Source organism: Choristoneura fumiferana, chromosome 11 (genome assembly GCF_025370935.1).
Source record: "Choristoneura fumiferana chromosome 11, NRCan_CFum_1, whole genome shotgun sequence".
Taxonomy (NCBI): Eukaryota; Metazoa; Arthropoda; class Insecta; order Lepidoptera; family Tortricidae; genus Choristoneura; species Choristoneura fumiferana.
In genome coordinates this window covers 18,196,304-18,208,269 of record NC_133482.1, presented here as the reverse complement: position 1 = coordinate 18,208,269, position 11,966 = coordinate 18,196,304, and the positions used below count along the sequence as shown (strand labels likewise).

The 11,966-nt window shown below is 40.9% G+C and overlaps 1 protein-coding gene across 1 annotated transcript; it reads left to right on the top strand.

Moving 5' to 3' along the window:
• The first annotated feature begins 318 nt into the window (after positions 1-318).
• Positions 319-7,047, top strand: LOC141433035 (uncharacterized). Its single transcript, XM_074094866.1, has 8 exons — positions 319-549; positions 826-1,047; positions 1,557-1,766; positions 3,476-3,671; positions 4,861-4,988; positions 5,223-5,349; positions 6,047-6,196; positions 6,850-7,047. The coding sequence occupies exons 2-8, from the start codon at positions 836-838 to the stop codon at positions 7,045-7,047; spliced, it is 1,221 nt and encodes a 406-aa protein (XP_073950967.1). The 5' UTR covers positions 319-549; positions 826-835.
• The last annotated feature ends 4,919 nt before the right edge of the window (positions 7,048-11,966 follow it).

Below are 11,966 nucleotides of genomic sequence, written 5' to 3'. Positions count from 1 at the left end.
ACGATACATTATGGCATATGAAATTCGGGCAAACGATAGAGAACCCGGTCAAACTTTAGGCTACGACTTTATCACTAACAAGTCTTCACTATTTAACAGTAGACCTAAAAAGATAACGAGCGGTTCATATTAGGATTTTAGCGTGACCCTGCTGGCCTTATTATTTATTTAAAATAATTCTGTTTAACTATGCATGGTGGACATCAAACTCGACTGTTTAATTACCTGCATGCGACATGAAACTAGACAAGTCAGGTTATTTTGTGGACATAATTTATTGTCGACTATTGTACGATTGGTAGTCCTGAGATCATTCCTATCCTACCTACACTGACTAACGCGCGAACGCTGGTGATCTCATCCACAATCTCTTTCTATCCTAATTCAACACAATATTTTAATTTTGGTTGCCTTCTTACGTCTTTGAAGTTTTCTCCATGACTGACCACACTAGTGGCCTGATTCTTACTGTGTAAAAGATCCCCTCAAAAACATCATTAAAAGATAACCACAAATTAAGATAATATCGCGCAGTAAAACAGTGTGAAGGTAGATAAAATTTATGAAGGCTTAGTAAAGTTTGTAACTGAAATATCTTATGCTCATATTGTGGAAGATAGTTGATTAGGTCTTTCAAAAGTTTTTTAAGAATAATCCATCAAAAGTAAATAAGAAATATGTATTTGCCGCATATTACTTAGTACGAACGAACCGCGCAGTACGCGGGGCTTAATACCTGGTCATAGTCCGGATTTTTTAAAATCTTTAAGTCGCATCGGTGCACTTCAGAAAATGATCGAAAGCTTAGCGCACATTTTCTTCTAGAATTCCCATAATGCGTACTATCGACCCAGAGCTATGGTCTAAAAAGGTGAAGGGGAGAAAACTGGAGCTCGCTCAGCCGCTGAGATTTAGGCCAGGGGAAGCTGGGCTGAAAGCTCGGATCAGGGGTTACAGCTACAGCGATGCCATGGGGGAGTTTCGTAGGAACTGCTCTGTGGCAGCGTTCAGAAATCTGGAGAGTCAGGACACTGGGAAGTGTGAGAGGTAAGTACATTAGACAAGGAAAGCGCTATACAACGGGCAAGCGCAACTGACAAGGCTATAAATTACGAGTGCAGTTAGAAATTAAGTAAAATTACTACCTAACTTAGCAAAACATATGAATATTAATTGAAATAATTAAGATTTTGATAACAAATGCACTAAATTAATTTTAAACAAAAAAGGCAGTTGATCTGGGTAAAATTTCTGAGACTAAAATGAAGTTTTGTCTTTAAACCCCAACACTTGAAAATTTTATTTGTAAAAATAAAACTAAAACTAACTTACTCTAATCAAAAAAAAAACATGTTAACCGTAAAATAAATACTATCTAACATCCAAAACTAAAACTATATATAAACTAAACTATGTTACAAAATAAAAACGTCATCCAAATTTTCTGCCTCAGACATTGTCCCCAAGACACTGGCAGCATTACCTCTCTGAACTGTTATGATAAAATGATATAATGACTAACTAAATTAGACAAATAGAGGCAAGCTTTGTTCCAGGTACTATTGGAGGATATTACTTGCAATCTTCATCCTCGGTGCCTTCCTAGTCATGATCTTCTCCGTGGTACGATTCATGATGATTCAGTCTCTGCAAATCAGTCACACGTCATCGCAGTACTCACTGCAGCGTATGCATTTTCCCGCCGTCGCGCTTTGCAGCTACAATATCATAAGTAACCGCGGCTTGGACATCCTCACAAAGGAATTGTGAGGCTCTTGCTGGTTTGCTAAACATTGCTTTTATTAACAAAGCTGGGCTGTGGGCGGGGCACATTGCTCACAGGACTGATGGCCGATGGGGTCAGAAGGTTCTCGAATGGCGTCCGCGGACCGGGAGACGAGTTGTCGGTAGGCCTCCAAGAAGATGGAGTGGTTAAAATCGCGGGATCGCTGTGGATGCGGAAGGCAGAAGACCGGTCTGAGTGGAGGGGCTTGGGGGAGGTCTATGTCCAGCAGTGGATGTCTTTCGGCTGGCATGATGATGATAATAAACAAAGCTGTTTAGGTTGCGTTTCCACCAGACATGTGCGAGGAATGAGTTTTTCATGAACTAATAGAAACGCTTCATTTACATATCCTTGCACCGCACTGCCACCGCACTGGTGGAAACAGCTGAGCGGAGCGAGGCGAACTAAATGAAGCGTTTCTATTGGTTCATGAATTATAACAAAAAATAGAACAGACTACAAAAAACCATGAAAATAATTTTCTACCAGTCTGAAGTCGGTGCCTCAGCTCGAGCCAGAGAGTAGACCTATAATCGTCTACCTCACCTTCAATTAATCACTCCTGCTGGCTCGTGCTGAGGCACCGACTTCAAACTGGTAGAAAATTATTTCCATGGTTTTTTGTAGTCGGTTCTAGTTTTTGTTATAATTTTTTTTTCACCCTTTTTAGTGTATAAGATCTAAGATACAATAGTTTAATGTCAACTGCTCGTCACCTTTTACGAAAAATTGCTTTTTCCGATGCAGAGACGTTCATTATTGAGGAGTCCTGGTGCTTTATCATCCATTCCATTTCACCATATGAATTACGATGAGCTTAAATGGCTTAGCAACGGCGTTAAAGTAATTATTGTAGTTGTAGTAATTAAATGCAGCCCGTGAAGTACTTGTTGTTGTCGCTCCATTGGTCAAATTTGGTCTCCATCATCAGTTCCCCTTCACCAAATGATGATTTTCAAGAGCAAATGCATGAGTTACTCCTAAATATATCGAAATTACCATAGGCGTTCCTACAATATTTGAAGAGTTTCCTCGATTTCCTTAGAATCCAATGATCAGATCCTGATTTGGTGCTTATGGGACCTAATTGAAAACATTCCAAGACGAACGACGAAAAATATTTATTTCAAATTGGTTCATAAATGGCGGAGTTCTGAGGTAACAAACATAAAAAAAATACAACCGAATTGATAAACTCCTCGCACATCTCTGGTTGAATCGCAGCTTTAGCCGTTTAGTACGTGCCGTGCCCGATTTAAGAATAAGACGAACTCCTCCCTTGGGTGTTGTAAGGCAACTAAGAGACCTGATTGACCCTGGGCAGCAGCGCTTTCTGTTTCCAACTACGAACTCCAGACTCCAGCACTGCGGCGTGTAAGGCAAAGGGGAACTACTTCACTATTTTGCCAAGAAAATATTGTTTTAGCGACGATTATGATCAATTAAAATCATGTCCATCGACTCAACGATTAAGATATCTTAAATTTGATGTGGATCCCGAGGAAATATCAGTATTAAAAGTAGCCGATGCGTCATTCTCAAAATCCAGCTGTCTACACACCAAATATCATACTCATACTCCTTTATCATCCAGCTCCTTTACTTTTTCGCCACTTTCTTTTCAAAGTCGCACCCGTGCGAAGCGTGGATAGGTCGCTGATTCTAAATCTTCATCCGGTTCCTTACCAGGAAGGAAAGGGATGAGTACCGCCGTTACTCCCACGAGGACCTCCGGAATGGTCTTCTGCAGTTCGGGAGGCTGCAGACGATGGCGCTGCTGTCTCCGGCGCTGCCCATCCAGGAGCAGCAAGTGGGACCTTCCCTGCGACGTCTCACAAGCCAATACGGTTTTCCTGACTATAACGTTAGCCTGCTCATGTTACAGGTTAGTTCTAGGATCTGGAACCTTTTGAGATGGAGAGTTCAAAGTTACAATGTATGTGAATTCGCTAAAAGCTACCGACCGATATAACATGTGCCGTAGCCCTATAACCAGGGCTGCAGCGCTGGTTTTCAACTGATCCCCGGTGAGTGTGCACCCACGTAACCGAACGCGTAATTATTGCTTGAAAGGAAAAAAAACAGTATATTATATCTTTATAAATAAAAAATATAAAATATCTATATAAACATATATATGCGTGAAAATTTGTATAAGATGGTTTAAAATAAAATAAAATAGTAGCAAGAAATTCAATAATAACAATGAAATAATAATAAGTAAAATAAAATCAGGGACGCCTCAAGTAAGTTGGAACAACTCGACCACCAACAGGTTGTTCTTTTTGGTAATCAAAAAGATGCTTTACATTTGGTAGACGTAAAGGTGGCGGCAAGTTGCCGCATTCTTAAAGCTACCACGAAAGGCAGCAGACCTATGCTTTGGCATACACAAAGGCCCGCTCACAGCACGACACGCCGATTTACGTCACGCTAGCTTCTCGAACAAGTACTTCGGTCGTCCCATCCGTATTTTCCCGAACAAAAGGGTCGCAAGGTGATGTTCACGATGAAGAGACATCATCAAGAGGCCAGCGGCGTTAAGGCTTTGGGGCTGAAAAGATTTAGAATGGGACCGCGGATCGCAGGACGTCCACCAACGAGATGATCTGGTTAAAGCCGCAGGTTCACGGTGGATGCAAGCTGCTTCCAAATAAGCAACTGGAGGTCTAAGGGGGAAGCCTTTATCCAGGAGTGGACGTCTTATGTCTGATATGATAAAGATCATGCTAATGATGAAAATAAATATTGTCAAAAGAGACTAAATACGCTCAGACTCAGTTAAAAAAAAAATATTATACCGATGCTTAGTTTAGTTTGACCAAAGTTGCGAGTGTCCTTCCATTGTGGTAAGATATTTGATCCACTGACCTAAAACTCTAGAGTTTTAACTCTGGCATACCTGAATGAGCATCGGTGCCGTTCCAAGGAGCCAAGGCTAGTACCACTTTTGTTTCAAAGACATTACTAGTATCTTTTTCTAACCAATTCAAGTCTGTGTTGAAGTAATCGAACTAGAATAAAGAAACAGATAACATGTTGAAGAAGATAACATGTTGAAGAGTTCTCCGCAGCTGGCGCCGAGCTGTGACTCCATGCTGGTGAAGTGCGCGTGGCGCGGGAAAGAGATGCCCTGTGACTATCTGTTCGCCATGCGGGTCACCTCAGTCGGTTACTGTTGCGTTTTCAATTCTCGATACGAGTAAGTTTTGTTTAACACTAGCCTTTATCCACAGCTTTGCACTCGTAAACCATTTGCCCTTAGCAATTGAATTCAACAATTTTCCGGAAGGCATGCATTTTCCGTTAGGCTCTGTATGATGCTTGCGTTAGTCTTTGGTTGATCCCCATTGGTTTCTTCCTTAAACGACCCTAGCCATTTTTATTAAGACATCGGAATTACCAAGAAGCAAGTAACAAGGAATTTATTTTCTAGACCGTACGATATGGAGAATCCCCCGAGAGTACTGGATCGCGAGGGAAAGGACAACGGGCTCTCCGTGATCTATCGAGAGGACATTGACGACTTTGGTTTAGTAAGAAGGCCAGTTCACGGAATAGAGGTAAGCCATGCAAACGGCTAGCTAGTTGGAGAGTTGAATAAGGAGACGTAGTTGTAAAAGAAAAGTATAAAAGACAAAAACATATACATATTGATTCAGCCAGTTTTTCCCTTGAACATGATATAAAAACACTGGCCTGAGATTTGTTGGATAGGTAGGGAAGCAAGGCAGGGTATTAGGAAGTCTCAGAGCGTCCAGCAGCCAGCAGGGCTTCAGCCTATGACGGCGATCTGCTCCGAGAGCAAAACGATGGTTAAGTAAAAAAGATGGATGATGCAGGAAAGGAAGAATTGGAATTAAATACCCTGTTTTACTGTTTGCTTAAAACACCCCTCGTTCAAGTGTCTAGGCCAGCGAAAGAAAACTTTAAATTAGGCTTCAGAAAGTACAATACAATAGAAAAAAAAATACAATAGAAATAATTATTGCTCACCAAAAATCACTACAAAAAGTAAGTACAAAGAAAAGTTTTAATGAAAAAAAATTACTAAACTACCGTTGTCCCAGATTACAAAGGTCGAATGACGATACTTGCATTAGCAGCCTTTAGGTATTGCCACATAGTTTTTGAAATATTTTTTGATGACTCAATTTGTTATTACCCGACTGCCCGAAGGAGGGTTATGTTTTTTGCCTCGTCTAAATTGAATGAAGATATTTTTGACTCTGGCTTTGAGTAACAACTTGATTTTTACAGGTGCTGATATTCGATGGCATGGAGTACCCCCTCTTGGAGGGAGGAGGGGTGCGCGTGCAGAGAACACAACCTAATGCCGTTGTCTTCTTCAAGCTAAGGACTCGGACGCAGCTCGCCAGTTCAAGTCTCAGCATCTTTCCGGAATTTCTGGTGCGTTGAGTTTGTGAAGTGAACTTAAGTTGTCTTGTTGAAAATTTTGTATATGCCGCATGCCGCGCAGTTGTAGCTATCGATCATAATATATGGTTGTAGAGTAGCAGGTTGTACTTCATTGATAGCATAGTAACGCCCGAATCTTCTTAATTCTTGATTTTCTTTTAAACAGTAAGACTTAGGCTACTGGTGTCTTAGAGAAATTAATAGGTTCAGAGTTGCTCAGCGCGCTATGGAAACGGCTATGCTCGGGGCTTCTCTACGAAGAATAAGGGTCACCGACAAAGCGAATTAGGTCGTTAAAGTGGCAATGGGTAGGCCATATAGCACGCAGAACACTGGCTTTTGGGCCGAACAGATCTCGAATGGAGATTGCGGATCGGCAAGCACAGCGTAGGTATAGACGTGCGTTGGGTCGATTCTAGGAAAGGCAGCACCTTAAGCTAGCGGCCCGCAGCTACAACTAACGCTCCCTACCCTGGAATTGACCAATCCACCAACAAGATGGACGAATTGCCTGATTGAAGCCGGGGCTCATGGTGGACGCAAGCCACTTCCAACCGAAACAGTTATATGGAAGAGGTCTATCTCCAACGGCGTATGGAGAAGAGTCAATAATAATTAACTATTTAATTGCTTATGTCTGCTAGCGTGGATGCCGCATGAAGAGTGGGTCTTCGCAGCCCAGCTACTCGTGGTGCCTGATGGAGTGCCGCCGCCGCGCCATCGAGGACCTCTGCGGCTGCGTGCCCTACACGCTGCAGCCGCGCCAGGACCTCGTCTGCTCACTCGACCATCTTCTCTGCCTCAATAAACATCGAGGTGTAGTACCACGAGAGTTGAAGTGAATGATTACACTTACAGCTACAAAAAGAGCTGATTCCACAAAAGGAGAATGAATGAACTGAATGAGTAAATTTCGAAATCCTTCTGTCATTACACCACATGTTCTGTGTGCGTGACCTCAACTTTAGTGGCACTACCTGTAACCTAACTAACCCAAGTAATCACAAACTTAAAACAACTTTTGAGGATTTACACATTTCGAAGAATCATCATTATCATCATCCAAGCAGCCTTTACTTCGCCCTTCTTCGGGCGTAGGCTTCCTCTCCATTTCTCCACGACTGCCGATCCTACCCACTATATTATAAAAGCGAAAGTTTGTTTGTTACTATTCACGTCTAAATCGCTTAATCGATTTAGATGAACTTAGGTATACATAGTTTGAGTCCCGGGGAAAGACAAAGAATAGTTTGTATCCTGGATAATTGCATATTTAGTTCCCGCGGGATATCAATAAACAAATTCTACGCGGACCAAATCAAGGCCAACATCTACCAGTAGTATGCGAATAAAAAAATATATCTTGTATTATCTATGATTTCTTTGTATTTATTTACACACAGAAAAGTTCCTCAACCGCTTCCCTAGCACCTCCTCGCAGCTCCACCTGCCGGAAGAGTCAGTAAACGCGCTGTTCTGTCCCGACTGCCAGCCCGACTGCGCGCGCACCACTCACACTGTCGTCAGCAATCGCGTGCCCTTCAACCACCTGCGCAAGATGCTCCGGGACAGTTTTACGTGAGATTAACTGCCTTTCAAAGTCCCACCAGAATTTCGAACACAATCGTTCCGAAACTGATGATCAACAATCATCGACGCAGAAAAATTCCACTGCTTCACCTTCAGGTCTTCGTAGCTTGTCAGTAAAGAGTCGGGAACGCGCTGCTGTGTCTAGCTCTACGTGTGCGGACCACCCACATCGTTGTCGGCCCTACCTTAGTCGTAAAGTGGGGGTGATTTTTTTTCTCGACTAACCCTATAACGTGGGGTATCGTTGGATAGGTCTTTTAAAACCACTGGGGGGTTGCCACAAATCTCACGACATCTCAACCCTCTCAACTCATTCTCAAGCCATTGCCTTGTTAATTTGTTTGATTTGAGGATGACTTTGTTCTTCTCCAGTCACGGCATCAAGGACATCGCGAACATTTCTTTGCTGCGTTTCTTCTACCCGACGATTGAGCAAGACCTGTACACCCTCGAGCCTGACGAGGTCTGGTTTGAGCGCATCGGTCAGTATGTGATTAAAGTACTTGCACGGTCGACATTAGGGTTGGCTAGGTGCTCAAGCACATGTAAACGCACGTCGCACTTACACGATTGATAATACGATCGAGTTCAAATGTTTTTGAGCACCTCATAGGTATATATTAAGGGGTCTGAAGGCCTTGGGGTACCTTGTGAAGGAGTAGGAGTCAATAAGGTGGGAAGACCGAAAATAAATAAAACTGGATCGCCTAAAAATGTTTCAAATAAAAACTAAAAAAAATACAAGTCTATAGAACTCTGTTTAATAGAAGCTTAGCTAAAGTTCAACAGTCGGGACCTATTCAAAATCGTGAGCGGCTCAATATTTCTCAGTACCTAATTAATTATAATATACCTAGTAACGACTAGGCGACAGACTAGCAACCTGTCAATATTGTACCGTTTTTGTCAAACTTAAAACTTAAAATTACTAAAAGTGGCTCCGAAGCGGTAACGTTTCGTATGCTCTGCCTACCCCATTTGGGTACACAGGCGTGATGTTTGCGTGTGTAGTAACGACTGTTGAACTTAAGTTAGGTATTTAACAATCTATTACTTGGCTTAATTTTAACTTTTCTAGTTTTTTCTAAGACTAATAGTGGCCGTTTTCCTGTCAGTGGTGATTTTTTTCCAAAAAACGGAGAAGCACAACTGTTAATTGTACATTACGAGTGCAGTTAAAAGTCAAGTAGAATTAAGCACTTTTCAATTTAATTATCAACACATTGTAGATGGCCTTAGCGCCTGCTCGCATAGTCAATATAAAATATTTGCCACAATATTTTAGTAGGCGTTAATTTGAATACGTTGGTTTTGTTACTATTGAATATTGTCACTTCTGATATCATCCCTTGCCACCGAAATATTCAGAATGTTATTTTAGCCCTTACGTAGTTCCACAAAATATATCCAGGACATTCCTCCTAGTATAGGGTTGCCATACGTCAGGATTTGTCCGGACATGACCGGATTTTTGACTCTTAGTCAGGATTGCGGCCGGACTTGCCAAGTCTCCGGATTTTTAGAAATGACCCTATTGAAAAAAAAAAGAATATTTGCTTTCATGATACATATAAAATTACACCGTTTTTTAAGAGTGAAATGATAAATTAAGTACCTAGTTCCTAATTTATTTTATTTATTTATTAGAAATTAACATAATTAACAAAATTAATAATATTTCTTTCAAAGCAGTCTAACATAGGACAAATTTACAGCTAAAGAGATTTCAATCAATGGTTGCTTAAAATTAGTTACAATCTAATTTTGTTATTTGGTTTTAATGAAATCAAAGGGTTTTGACTAAAATGTTGCACACATTTGCGCGAGTAGTTAGAGTTACTATTATTTTTTTCCATTGTCACACATTTTTCCATACATTTGTATGGATGATTTTCGTGGCATTAATGGAAGTGTCGTGGAGCAGCGCCTCGCCGGCACCTCCTTCCTTCAACTTACGTCAAATCTCTGTGTTCCGTATTTCTATAGATTTACCATCTAGCTAGCACAAGATGGTCATTTGTTTCTAACTAATTTTAATTCAGCTGAATCGATAGCAAGTTTGAATGTATGCTGCATCTCTAAGACAGTGCTGCCAACATCAAATTTTACTTCTTCGAAAAACCGCCTTACCGCCGTGTGCGTGCAGCGTCACCGCTCCGCTCAAAATCCAATCCAAAAATTCTAAAAAACCTAGCACGAACAAGAAATCAGTGTACTCAAAGCCTGATATAACGCCTGTGGACGACCAAACACCGGGGGGCCCCCAGGAGCAGCGTTCCTGAAACTTCGGTGAGTGTCTGCATTTCTCTTTTGCTATCGAAGAAAATTCCCCAACACTCTGTTACAAGTAATGTCAGGACTTTTAAGGCGGTGTCCGGATGTTTGTCAGTACTTTTCATTTCTTCATATATTATGGCAACCCTATCCTAGTGACAACCTATGTATTTGCATAAGGCTGCGTGCCACCAGAAGTGTGCAAGGTTGCGGTGCCATGAAACGTTTTTATTAGTTCATGACAAATACATTCCTCGCAACAAATCATTGCATTGAATAAAGATATTTTGACTTTGACTTTGACTTACACATCCTCACACATCTCTGGTAGCAACGCAGCTTTAGCCCGAACTCCGAACGCCTGCATAAATTTTTCACCAGAAATATTCATTCAAAATATAACGTCACATTGTTGGCGACATTTTCAAACTACGATCAAAGCCTAACTTTAAGCGCTCGATTGTTTTAGATGATAAACGCTGCGTTAAGCGCAATGCGTTTGTCGCATATAATCTAACCAATCACGAACTACATTCGACGTAGTGCGGCTGGTTTACGTGACTCCACCGCGGCTGCAAGACAATGTTCAGATTTTTTTGCGTAATATTACTTGTTTATTTATTGTTTTATTTGTGATTAGATTGTATTGTTCACTTTTTTATTTTTGAATTTTTTGATGTATTGTGTGTGTATTTGTGAATGTCAATAAATGTCTTCTTCTTTCTTTGGTAATTCAATTATCTGTACCCTTAGCGTAAGTTTTCGGTTACAAAATACGTCTCGATCGCGTTCGCGTTAAAATCTCAATTTGTATGGAAACACGAACAGCGCCTCTAGCGGAACGTTTGCGATGTTCGTGTTTCCATACAAATTGAGATTTTAATGCGAACGCGATCGAGACGTATTTTGTAACCGAAAACTTACACTAAGGGTACTGAAGTAAATTGATTGATCGGGGTGAGCGGTTAGTTCCAATGGGGTGCTGAAAGTTTCTCGATGAGGGCTACAGCATAGATGTCGCTAGTGTCACTGCTTAAGTGACTAAATAAGAAAAAACAAAACAAGCTGAGATATGTGGTGCATAGGAGAAATTCGTGTCTGTATCACTGTCCAGTGGTGGTGTAGTGGTATAGCACGTGGCACGGAATGCCGAGGACCTGGGTTCGATTCCCAGGCAGCGCTGGTCTTATTTTTCTGGTTTTTCTATGCATCTATATTTCAGTTTGTATTTTCGATATGGGTTTTACGGAATGACCGTAAAGTAACAAAAAAGTTGGAATTAAAATAAAAAATACAAAAAGATTCCAAAAAACCAATCTTAAATTGCGCAGCGTTTATTACACAAAACAACAGAGCACTTTACTTACTGTTTATTGTCCACTTAACTGAAGTGGACTTACAGAAATGAAACAAGTCTATCCTATTGGTTGATTTGTCGACAGCATCTCTCAGCAGCCAATGGGTGGGTGTTCTCGGCCTGACGATGGTGACGTTGTGCGAGCTGGTGTTCCACTGCACGGTCCGGTGGCGCCACCACTACACGAGGCGGATGACACTGCATTGACCTGTTTCTCAGGGCTCCGTACAGTAATGGTCACAAACGGAACCCTATCGCTACGCTGCCTGTCTGCCTGTCAAAGGACGTATCTCAAGAATGGTAATAATAGTACTTTTTTGTATTTTACTTTTTAAAATTATTAAAAAAACCTTAACTAAGAACGAAGATAAATAAAGTGAATAATAATAAAATAAAAATCTTTTATTGCTTGAAATAATGTAAAAGATAGACTTAATATATTAATTTATTTAAACATTTTTTTAGTGGTGATTTTTATGACGAACCCTAGTGGCGAACCAATCATATTTTAATTGTATCTTTGACATTTTAATCTTTATT